This window comes from Thalassophryne amazonica, chromosome 12 (assembly GCF_902500255.1).
Source record: "Thalassophryne amazonica chromosome 12, fThaAma1.1, whole genome shotgun sequence".
Classification (NCBI taxonomy): domain Eukaryota; kingdom Metazoa; phylum Chordata; class Actinopteri; order Batrachoidiformes; family Batrachoididae; genus Thalassophryne; species Thalassophryne amazonica.
Genome location: NC_047114.1, coordinates 50,884,274 through 50,897,329, shown reverse-complemented (window position 1 = coordinate 50,897,329; position 13,056 = coordinate 50,884,274). Strand labels below are relative to the sequence as shown.

Sequence of the window (13,056 nt, the reverse complement as noted above, 5' to 3'; positions counted from 1 at the left end):
TCAGAGAACAGGTTGAGTTGACTAGCAAAAGGACAATCTGCAATATGGGACAGAAGATAAGCAAGTGGATGATAATGGACACAGTAGGAAACATGAAAACATTGAATGCTGCGGAGGTGATATAATAGTGGGAGTGGAAACAAAATGTACCTTGTGGATAAATGATGAAACAGCTTAAAGTGCAAACACTCAGTAAATAAGCAAGTGTACACGGGAAACAACATTAGACATTTGTGGGAAAAGCAGGGAAACAAAAAGGCCCTAGGGGAAGGGAGACGGTGATCAAACTGAAACATGAACATGCACAGAACTGTCATGATGTGATCTGTAACAAATCTGATTCTCCCCCCCGTTTTTCTTTTTTCTTTACTGTGCACATGCAAACAGACGGTTACAGTGCATCCGGAAAGTATTCATGGTGCTTCACTTTTTCCACATTTTGTTGATGACATGAAAAAAGTTTTGTTTTTTTTGTTTTTGTTTTTTTGCTGCAAATGTTTAAAAAAAAAAAAACCCTAAGAAATCACGTGTACATAAGTATTCACAGCCTTTGCTCAGTACCATGTCAATGCACATTTGGCAACAACTACAGACTAAAGTCTTCTTGAATATGACGCCACAATCTTGCCGCACCTGTCTTTGGGCAGTTCTGCACATTCCTCTTTGCAGCACCTATCAATAGTGCAGCAGATAACAATATTTACAGAGGAATCCTTCAAATCTGGAAAGAAGCACCAAAGTTGGCACGGGTCAATTGAAGAATTACACGGGTCAAAATTTAAAAATGTTTCAATCATACTGAAAGCTATACCACATTATTTGATCACAACAATACCAAAATGGTATAGTTTGGACTATCTATGACTGAATGTTATGGAGTTACGGGGTAAAAACAGCAAGAATGGTAACAAAAGGTCAGCATTAGTTTGTACAGGGGTCAGATGTTAAACTTGCTCTAAATATTGTAAAATGTGATGCAAATTATTGGTTGAGTTAATAGGGTTTTAAAAAGGAATAGTTTGCACGATGTGGCATGCTTAGTTATGTTACAGGGTAACATGTCACGTCATAGAATCCAATGGACGTCAACATTGCTCTACCTTTACCTTGCAAACCAAGCATTCAACACAGTCAAAACTATTTCATTTATTAATCCTATTAGTTCAACCAATAATTTGCACCACTTTTTTACCAAAATTGGAGCAACTTTAACTTCTAACCCCTGTACAAACTGAAATTGACCTTTGTCACCATTCTTGTTGTTTTTACCCCATAACTCCATAGCATTCAGTCATAGTCCAAACTATACCTTTTTGGAATCATTGTGATCAGACAAATAATGTGGTATAGCTTTCAATATGATTGGAGTGTTTTTAAATTTTGACCCCTGTGTAATTCTTCAATTGACCCCTACCTGGCCGCCTACTGAAAATTCAAGTGGCTACTCAGTTTTTTTCAAGAGAGTAATGTGTAAGGAGTATTTGTGCCAACTTTGGTGCTTCTTTCCAGAAATGAACAATTGTTACAGTTATCTGCTCCACTACAAGCATCAACAGGTTGGATGGGGAGTGTCAGTACACAGCCATTTTCAGATCTCTCCAGAGATGTTCAATCAGATTCAGTTCTGGGCTCTGGCTGGGAAACTCAAGGACATTCACAGAGTTGTCCTGAAGCCTCCTTTGATATCTTGGCTGTGTGCTTAGGGTCTGTCCTGCTGAAAGATGACCCATTGCCCAGTCTGAGGTCAAGAGCACTCTGGAGCAGGTTTTCATCCAGGATGTCTCTGTACATTGCTGCATCCATCTTTGACTTCATCTTGGTTTGTGCTCTGACATGCACTGTCAACTGTGGGACCTTATATGTAGACAGGTGTGTCCCTTTACAAATATTGTCCAATCAACTGTATTCACCCCAGGTGGACTCCAATTAAGCTGTAGAAACATCTCAAGGATGATCAGTGGAAACAGGATGCACCTGAGCTCAATTTTGAGCTTCATGGCAAAGGTTGTGAATGCTTATGTACATGTGATTTCTTAGGGTTTTTTTTTTTTTTTAATTGCAAAAATCTCAAAATAACTTTTCATGTTGCCATTATGGGGTATTGTGTATAGGATTTTGAGGTGAAAAAAATTATTTTCATCCAATTTGGAATAAAATGTGGAAAAAGTGAAGCGTTGTGAATGCTTTCTGGGTGCATCATACTTCTTTGACTCCAACAACTTTGAGCTTCTTGTGTGAAAAGAAAAAAAAAAGCTCTCTCCACTTATTAAATTGCCCCACCTTGGGACAAATCTGGTGGAAAATGAATCCCCCAGTGGTAATATAATACCTGGTAATAACCAGACACAGTACATGAGACTAGTAGTATAACAAACAAACACACAAACTGGTAAATTTTAAACATAAAATTAACACTTTTTTCACAACAAAATGTGGAAAAACTGAAGTGCTGTGAATATTTTCTGGATGCACTGTAAGCGATTAACAAAGCTGGAGGAGGAGTGTGCTGTAGTATTTTTTATTTTTATATGACGTGGAAATCCCTGGTCTCTTTGTGGGCTTTTTAATTGCCCTACTCAAACGTTTGTGACATGATAAAGACAGATCACAAGACATATCTCGAAAAAAAAGCAAAAAACAAGCATTAAAAGAGAAAGCCAAAGACCAAAAAAGAAAACTGGTGCCAAGTTTATTTTTTTATTTGAATAGTTTGATGCAGTTATTAAAAAGTTACATATTGTTCTGATTCATTCATTTCCTAATGCTTAACTGCAAGGGTGCCACCAAGGATTTTGGGCCCCATGAAAAATCTTACTGGGCCACCCCCCAAATTATTCCTTATTATTTTGTCAGTATTATAATTCCATTAGGGGCCTCTCTGGGCCCCTGTCAGTCATAGGTCCCTAGAATCATTTTCCTTATTCTCCCCTTTTCGGCATCCCTGCTTATCCGGGTCAGGTTCATGGTGGCAGTAGATCAGGAAGCTCATCCCACACCTTCCTGTCCTCGGCCAAGCCTTGTAACTCTTTCTGGGGGATTCTGAGGCATTCAAGACAGCTGGAAAATATCCCTCCAGTGTGTCCTGGATCTTGCCCAGGGCCTCCTCCCAGTTGAACTTACCTGGAAGACCTCCTTGGGGAGACGACCAGGGGGCATCCTCACCAGATGTTCGAACCACCTCAGCTGGCTCCTTGCAGTGTGGAGAAGCAGATGCTTTCTGAGTCTGTCCAGGATATTCAAGCTTCTTACCCTGTCCCTGAGTGTAAGCCCAGATACATGACGGAGGAATCTCATTTCCACCACTTGTATCAGCGACCTTGTTCTTTCAGTCATTTCTGAAAGTTCATGAACAGCGGTGAGGATAGAAGTTCAAATCAACTACTAAATCAAAAGCTTCGCCTTCTGGCTCAGGTCTTCCTTTAACAGAACTTAAGGCTCAGCCCCAATTCATCTTTGATCTCATGGTCTAACTTATTCCCACTCACAAGACACTGAGATACATGAACTCCCCCACTTTGGGCAATAACTCTCGCCTGTCCTAGAAGGGGACAATGCACCCTTTTCAGACAGAGGATCATTGTCTCAGGTCGGCATTAAATCTGCTCAGTACCGGAGTCACTATTTGATGAAGCCAATAGAACCACATCATCGGCAAAAAGCAGAGATACAATTCTGAAGTCACCAAACTGGACACCCTCTGATACCTGTGTTCCCCTTGAAATGTTGTCAGTGAAAATCACAAACAGGATTGGTGAACAGCCCCGGTGGAGTCCAACAATGACTGGGAACAGGAATAACACAATGTAGAAAATGCGGACACAGCTCCTACTCTGGTCATTTTGAGATCAGATCTTTTTCATTTTAATCTATTGATTGATACAGAATAGTACATTTTGAAAGTTACACTGAATTGAATTGAATAAGCTTTATTGTCGTATAAAAAACACAATGAAATGTCGTTCGGCAACACCCCTGTGCAGCAGCTCCCTCACAGATAAATTACAATATACAATAGACTATCACATATAAAATATATAGTTGCACTGTTTATTTTGTTTCTGCCCATTTTTATTTTGATATTTTCACAAAGCTATTACATATGTAGATGCTATTAATAGTAATACCAATAGTACTACTATTTTTACTTCTTATATTTATTATTATTATTATTATTTTGCTTTCTTGGGGCAGTTGCTTTGACAATGTAAGCATATGTCCCCATGCCAACAAAGCCTCTTTGAACTGAATTAGATTTTATTCTCGAGGTTGGAGTCACATCACTTCCGGCGAAGTGGACAATACGATGGTGAGCATTCGTACTTCTGCGACTGGCTGCTCAATGAAAACATGCTCAGACAGATTTTCTATTGAAATCAGCTGGTTTGGTGTTGTTTCTAGCTTGCTTCTAACAGCCAGCTGATAGCTCTCATTGCTTGGAACGATGAGATTTAAACACCAAGCTGACCTGAAATGAATCGTACATTAAATTGACTTTATTGATGAGTGTGACCCCCTTTGGAAAGTGACCAGATTACATGCATTTGTATTTGTACTGAGTTTGGTGATGTTTTCACTGACAAAATAACAGCCACTAGAGGGTGCCTGGGGTAATGCCTGTGTTGCAGACGATCTACCCCAAAAATTGGTCCGCCCTGCAGAAATGTGGAAATGATTGTTGAACAAAAGCGTCAGATATCTGTCGCTGAGATAGATGGTGACTGGAGTGCAGTTTTAACCAGAAACAAGGCGATAATCAGTGAAGTGCTGCTGACCCTCCAAAATGACACATGCATAGTGAAGGCGCAGTGAAGGCAGGGAGACCAATTTTTAGGGGGGACCGTTTGGTCAGCAACTCCTGACCTTGAGAATAGTGATAAATTATTACAAGAGTGACGTCGGTCAACTGATGACTTGTACAGCAGTACTGCAAAACTGACCTGTTTTAAATGTCAGGTTAGAAATTTTTTAGTAGACCAACTTCTGGAAGAGGAACTTACCCCTTTCATTACTTATGAATGCATTGTTAAGCACTGGTTAGCAGGTATTTATATTAATTTTTAAAGGTAGTTTTTATATTTTAATCATAGACTGTATGTTTTAATTCTAATTTTTTGGTGTTATACACCAAATTTTAGCTTTTCTAACTATGCATGCTGTGCTGCTAGCTTATTTTAAAAAAATGTAACCATTTCTGTTATTGTTCATTTATCTTGTATTCGTTTATTGTCGATTGTATACTTCTGTTTTGTTTTATTTTTTCCTTCATAAGTGTTTTGTTATCCCTGTGTTGTTCAATCCAGATACTTTGGTAAGCCTACTGTACTAAGTAAATGCAGTAAATCAAGATATATATATATATATATATATATATATATATATATATATATATATATATATATATATATATATATATACAGGACCCTATTTTTGGAAGACCAAACTATTTACTTTCAAATTTATGTTAAGTCATGCATCCATACTGACAAACTAGCCTCTAATGTTGTTTGTTCAAGTGGACTTGCCAAAATCAGCAACACAAAACGGACAGTTAAACAGTTAAACACTGTTTATTTACATAATCCCTACTCCCACTCGTGTACAAAATGGTTATTATTATCATTATTTTTTGTTGTCGTGAAGAGGGTTTTGATATAATTCAAAACGCGTTAGTCGAATGTGTTTTGTCCCAGTGGTGTTGCCGTAGCACATCCGGAGCAAATCGGGCAGTGTAATGAAGATACATTTTGTCAGACACGGTGCAATTTTTGTTATTTAACACTATGTAATTGCACTGTTATTATACCGTAACGTGAAGGAGGCCAGCTGAGAGAGTTATCTTCGCGCACAGACATGGAAGACGATGAAATAGACTACAATGTGGTGTTCCCGGACGCAGTGACGTCGGGTGAGCGGCTCGCTTAGCTTCAAAGAAAGCTGACACTTAGCACAGCCAGCTAGCTAACAGCCATCGCGCTTAATGTGTGTGGCGAGCTGTGATGGTGCGCTGTTGTCTTGTTTTCAGAGAGACACTGGCAGGGGACAAAGGAGCCGGTTGTGATTCTGTTGGGCTGGGCAGGTTCCAAAGACAAACATCTCTCCAAGTACAGCAATATCTACAACGAACAGGTTCAAACTCCACAAAATCACCGTCATCACACGATCTGTATCACTGCTCATTCTGTTTTTGGTGCTTTATAGTCAGGATTCTGTCCACAGAGAGTCAGGTGATGTTTTTGAATGTTCACGTTAAAGGAACAGATGTACAGTCTGACAGTGACACAGTTTTTGTAACATTACATCCGTGTGTGACCACAGCTGTGTTGAAGTGAAACCATTAAGATGTGCTCATTGACTTTCAGGTTTAATTCAAGGTAAATTTTTTTTAAGGAATTACAGCGTTTCTGCACAGTTTACAAAGTGGTGATATTAAATGATTGATTGATTTATTTTAGGCAAAGGCTATACGCCCAAACGTTGGGCAAATAAATATAATGTCCTACCTTATTCGCCCAACCGTGGGCAGATAAATCGTACATTGAACGTTACATGCACAACCGTTGGGCAGATAAATATGTCTTACCTTATTCGCCCAGCTGTTGGGCAGATAAGTCATACATTGAACGTTACATGCACAACCGTTGGGCAGATAAATATAATGTCTTATTCGCCCATCTGCGATAGTGTATTTGACATGTTTTGTGCATCTAAACTATGTTTTTTACACCACTTTTTACGGCTCTATTGCGGCGTATGTTTGACACATTTAATGGCGCCGTTTTTAATTACTGCGAAAACACCGCAATGGATCAAAACAGACAAACTTCATAAGCGTTTTGAACGGAAGCCAGTTAACGACGAAACAGTTTTTGAACACAATGCTGCTTGTTGGCTGTAAGATGGTTTTAGTTTGACACTGTTCCCTGGGTGTGATGAGCCAACCAGAACTGCTTTAGATCACAGCTCCTCCGCGGGTTGCGAACCCTCTCGCAGCTGGTGAGAAAATTGCCGCCTTTTTTCCCCTCCCGCGTTGAAACCGGAAGTGAGCTTACAAGCACGCTCATTGGTCGGTTGTGGTTGGGCGTATATGCTCGCGTATTTATTTTATTGACCCAACGGTTGGGCGTATAGCCACTGTCTTTATTTTATTACTCCAGAATATGACCACCATTTCTGGAAGCTAGCCTTATGGTTTTGGAACAAGGCTCTAAGCCCGCCTCAGCTACAGAGGAAATTGGTAAATTATTTGATCTAAAATAGGTTAGGGTTAGCATTAGAATAGGGACAATGTTTAGGTTAGTGCGTATGACCTAAATATGGCGTCCGCTGCTGTGGCTGTATCAGCTGCACCTGGCTTGCAAGACTTTCCAGGCAGTAGTGATGATTTCGCGCTTCGAGGAATGCATTTATTTTTTGACATTCTGGAATCTCCCTATTTGATGACGCAGATGAAATCCCCCTTGCAACCTCGTTTTCCAACGATGTTCCTGTGATGAGTAGTTGTTAGGAAATTCTGTGAAAAATTGACTTGAAAAATTGTGTTGAAAACATTTGCTGTTAAGAGGTGAGTAAGATCGGTTTTCAAATAATATAGAACATTTAATTAATGTGATTATGTACTTTTCTGTGAAGTTTGGTCGTGATCGAAGCCTTCTCATGCATATTTTTATGGTCTGCAAAACTGGCATCAAGCCGGCAAGACGGCAGATGTGGCAAAATAGCCGGTTTTTTAGCTTGGAAACTACTGTCAGAAAACAGTGTTTATAAGGTGAATCGTTGCAAATCACACATGTAAGTGAGATAATAATTAGGTTTGACAGAGTACCATCATTCTGAAATGTAAACAATGAGACACCGGTCACAGCTTTCTGCTGTTTTCCCCTTAAGCACACAGACGTAAATTACCAAGATCTTCCGACCTTCAAATGCTCATACCTTTCTTCATATGTGACATAGAACAAATATTTAAACACCATTTTGAAGGTCTCTATAGGCTCTTTCCAACCACGCCATTTCTGTTACAATTCCTTTAACTTTAAATTTTCTCACATACTTACCATGTTTCTCCTACATTATTGTAGGCCAGGAGAGCCAGGCCAATACGAACCCTCGCCAAGCCAGAAAATTATTTTTAAATACTGCCAAATATTAATTAATATGGATGGCAATCATTTTAGCATATGCTCAGTACTTCAACTGTGGCTTTCCCTCACACAAATGTTTGTATGGATTAACTGTTTTTAATTTATTGGAAGTTATATGTTTCGGCCTTAATTGGCTGATTATTTTTATTATGTTCTCTAGCCAGAGGTCAGCTGATTGCAGTGCAATGTGAAAAACTATAAAAAATGGTCAGAGCTTTTATAGAAGGCAGCAGACATCACAATCTGACATGTTAGAGATTTTGACTGTTACATAGCAAAAGTTGAAATTTCCCCGCCATCTCCTCAAATATATTTCTGCAGATGTAATTAGTCATTTTAAAATGAAATGCTTTCTTGTGATTCACATGATCTGTTAGTGCTGTTAAAACTCTGTAACTCCTGTTTCACACCAGAAATCTGTGTTGTTGAAGGCAAAGGGGCTTTTTAATTTTTTTTACAAATCGTTTGTGATCTACATGTTTGTTTTGTCGTACAGTGGCTTTACATGTGGCTGCTATGCAACACCTCAATCAGGGCTGCTAATTTGCAGCCCATGAGCCACTTTGACCCATCCTCTATTTGTTTTGACAAGGGGTGGGGCCAAACCTTCAAGAAAAAAGTGCACCTGCACATTCAGATCTTCCAGTGATGACTGAAGGGATTCTGGCAATATATACACATTAAGATATGCTTATGCCACATATGCTGTCTGCACCCATGCAGTTGGCAGCATTGAGGATAGTGATGCTGAAACTGAGTGATCGTAGACTTTGGATATTTTTAATTTGCTCATGGAATTTTATTTATTTATATACCTACTCAAGGTAACCACCCCAGGTTAGTACCACCGGGCTGTAAAAAACATCTCTTTGATCACAGAAGGGCCTGGATTGCAATATAAATTTTGTAAAATACATAAAACATTTGGAAATTTGAACAGTTCTTCTTTTCTGGACCATGACATTGCACACTTCTGGGAGTCTTGCACAGGAGCACAATTCTGATGTGGTCAATGCCCCATTCAGCAATAGTTCAGGTTTGTAAAATGCATTTAACAGGCATTTTTAAACACAGTCCCTTAATTTTCTAAAATGTTCTAAAGAATGCTTCATTAATAATAGTAGTAATAAAAGTAAAAAACAGCATCTTTGGTTCTTCAAGTGAAATTAGTTTATTGAGTAGTCTCCCCCCAAGTCACACTGCATCATTCAGCTCCCTGAAACTCTCACTTAACAGCACTCACACCTACAGGCAGTTTAGAGCAGTGGTGTCCAAACTATTCCAGAAAGGGCCGAGAGGGTGGAGGTTTTCTTTGCAGCCACTGACTCCAGCAGGTGATTTTACTAATGAACTCATCCCACCTGCTCAAAGTGATGTCACCTGTTACCTGCTGGAGTTAGTGGCTGCAAAGAAAACCTGCACCCTCTTGGCCCTTTCTGGAATAGTTTGGACACCACTCTTTTAGAGTCACCAGTTCACCTAATCCACATGTCTTTGGATGTGGGAGGAAGGCAGAGGGAACTCGTGCAAACATGGGAAGAATATGCAAACTCCAAACAGAAAGGACCAGGTGGGAAGTGATCCCCAGGCTTTCTTGCTGTAAGGCAACAGTGTTAACCACTAAAGCCACCATGCTGCCATTGAAGCTTCACTTTACAGTTAATTATAGTGACATCTTGTGGAGAAAACAAGTCACCACAAGTTATGTATGTTTTTTTTCTTCTCCTGTTTGTACGATTTATTCTCTGTGCCTATGTGTATGTATGATACAAAATATTATTTGATAGGATAAAGTATCCAGTAAATAGTATATGGTCATATTTATCTTTATCTGTATATTTTTGTTGTTGTAATAAACTTGCATCTTATTTTATTACGCTCATATCCAGGTCAGGTTTGAGAGCATGCGCTAGGTGCTGCTTATCGCTGCATCAACCACATGTTGGAACCATCTTGGGTACTTGATAGCAACCACCTAGGCAGACAACCATTCCATCTCTTGAAATATGGGCATCCTCTTGGCTTTCTCCAGCTGCTGGTACCCTCAGCAACTGTGTGCTGGATTATGTCAAGAGTAGCACACCATATGGCCATAATGTTGTAGGTGACATTTCCTCATAATGCAAGAAGTACACTCATTTTAGTCTTCCTAAGGAACTGTTCATTTCATGCAAAGTTATTCCAGTGGTATCCAAAGATCCTCCTGAGAGACCTGCTAAAACAGTGCAGTCGTTGCATGTTACGCCAGATCCCCTTCCTGACACAACTTCAGCTTTACCCAAACACACACACTCCCTGGTCTTCCTAAGAGGTCTCCCATCCAAGTACTAATCAGGATTTACCCAAGTTTGCTTCTGAGATCAGATGGGATTAAAGCAGAGCAACATCAGCATATGATAAAGAAAACAAATGTCTTTAACCTAGACTTTAAAAAGCCCACAGAATCCAACTTATTTTTTTTATCTCAATTGGAAAGCTGTTTTACAACCAAGGTGCACTATGAGAAAAGGCTCTGACCAGCTGACTTCTTTTTCACCTTTGAAACATATGGCAGTCCTTTAACTTGAGAATGCAGAGCATGGGCTGGTACATAAAGTATAAGTAGATCCAATCAAGTATGAGGGCACTACACCATATGATTTATTTATTAATAGCAGTACCTTAAAATCAGACCTTGCATGAACAGGAAGCCAGTGAAGTAATATCAAAATTTCTACTCCCAGTCTAGCTGCAGCATTCTGAATCATCTGAAGGCCCCCTAATAAATGTAAATGGCAAACCAGAAAACTTGTTTCTGCATCCAAGATTGCCAGAATAGCCACCCTCCCTGACATAACTCCAGTTTCACCTGGAGAAACAGACACAGTCCCTGGTTTTCCTATGAGGTCTCCCGTCCACATACGAACCAGGACACACTCTGATTAGCTTTGAGATCTGACTGGATCAGGCCTTTACAGAGCAAACCAGCTGCTCAATGCTGAGTCACAGTGAATCCTCAGTTGGTTCATATTTGTCCATCTAAAAATCATGATTAAATGATCATATTCTATCACTGGTAGAAATTGTATCACATATCTGTCTGCTTGCATTCACTACCTACATCTGCAGTACATCTTTCTATCTGTTTACTTTCTCCTTTCTTTATTGTCCGTCTTCACTTATAGGGATGTGTCACCATCGGCTACACAGCTCCTTTGAAGACAGTGTTCATCTCTGAGTCGTTTGGCTACAAGGAGTTGAGAAACATAGCCATGAAGTTGCTAGAGATCCTTTATGACTATGAAGTGGAGAACAGTCCCATATTCTTCCACATATTTAGTAACGGTGGGTTCATGTTGTACCGTTACATTGTCGAGCTCTTGCAAAGTGAAAAGCAGTTCAGTTCACTGTGCGTCACTGGGGCTTTAGTAGACAGTGCCCCTGGCAGTGGGAATGTTTGCGGGGCTCTGCGTGCACTCACAGCCACACTTGGGCAAAAAATAAATCCCGTTTTGAAGTACATCGTTCTTGCACTTTTCGCAGTGGCTGTCTTCCTGTTGCGAATCGTGCTTTACCCCTTGACCAAGTACATCCACAAGAATCACTATGACGCTGTGCGGGACCGTCCGCCTGCCTGGCCTCACCTCTTCCTGTACTCCAGCGCTGACCAGGTGATCAGACACACGGACATTGAGGCCTTTGTGGAAACCATACAGCAGAAGGGCGTCCAGGCAGACCATGTGGACTTTGTTTCCAGTCCCCACGTCAGTCATTTCCGAGACTTCCCTGAGCAGTATGCCCTTAAGTGCCGTAATTTCCTGGTGGGTTGCATGAAGAATGTAGAAGGGACTGAAAAAAAGAGACACCACATTGACAACCACTGAAATTTGGAGGGAAACGTAAAACATTTTGCTGATTTCTTCCAAGTAGAAGACTAGTGAAGAGAAAGACTCCACAGTTTTTCCTTAGAGGTCTGAAAACCAGCTGGAAAATGAAGCTAAAATTTTGTGAAGATTACTTTTTGAATGAGTTCAATACCTTGATGTTTTTCCATCACAGTACACTTAATGGTCAGATACCACAGATTACCCATTTTCTGGTACTTATAATTCTGGTTTAGAAAATCAGCTACAAGAAACTGATTTACCTGCCGCCAAAGGCCTAACCTGCACCACTAAGTTACTCAACCGTAACTTGCCACATGTTAAAATAACACCACAAACAATTGCTATGTACCTGAAAAATTTGAGGTGAAGGATTTTAGAATATTCTAAATAATATTTACTATTGCTGTGAAATGTAATGCACTGTAGATTAGCTGTAGTGATTCTACAACTGATGACGTTTGGTTTAGAAACAAACGGATTGTCTATTTATAACATTTTAATGTATTTATGGTTTTAATGTCATAAATTGTGCTCTTTGAGATCACAAAGGTGTTTATAATGAAAATAACTGTTAAGTACCAATATTCTGCAGAAAGTCATAGAAATAGATTGTGGCCCCTTTAAAAAAAGTACACATAAAGGTTTCACAATTGCTATAGTGTACATTTTTTGTGTGATATAACCAGTCTAAACATAAAATGCAAAATTGATTTAATTTAAATGAACATTGTGCTGCACAAAGAATGTACACTGTATGTCCAGCACTACTGTTGTGTTCTTACTAACTGAGGTGCCTTCAATAAATCTGAATGCTTGTAGAAGTGATTTGTGTATAATTATTGTGACTGCCTGTTCCCACATAATTAGAAGCTTTGCAAGTAGAATTTTTAAAACACTTGTTTGAATGGTGAAGGAAACTTTAAAGACTTTATTGTAAAAATGCTCCTGTGTTACTTAATACAGTTAAAATAGCCAACCACTCATGACACAAAATAAGATCACATCAGTTAAAAAGAAAAACAAAACTGGATGCATTTATTTTTGTGGAA

The 13,056-nt window shown here is 39.5% G+C and overlaps 1 protein-coding gene across 2 annotated transcripts; it reads left to right on the top strand.

Moving 5' to 3' along the window:
* Positions 1 to 5,702: 5,702 nt before the first annotated feature.
* tmem53 (transmembrane protein 53) lies at positions 5,703 to 12,828 on the top strand. 2 transcript variants are annotated; one of them, XM_034183308.1, is made up of 4 exons: positions 5,703 to 5,905; positions 6,023 to 6,126; positions 11,306 to 11,465; positions 11,664 to 12,828. In XM_034183308.1, exons 1-4 carry the CDS (start codon positions 5,851 to 5,853, stop codon positions 12,002 to 12,004), a joined length of 660 nt encoding a protein of 219 aa, XP_034039199.1. In that variant the 5' UTR covers positions 5,703 to 5,850; the 3' UTR covers positions 12,005 to 12,828. The 2 variants fall into 2 exon arrangements, with proteins under 2 accessions (XP_034039199.1, XP_034039198.1); XM_034183307.1 differs by having other exon boundaries at positions 5,706 to 5,905; positions 11,306 to 12,828.
* Positions 12,829 to 13,056: the final 228 nt, after the last annotated feature.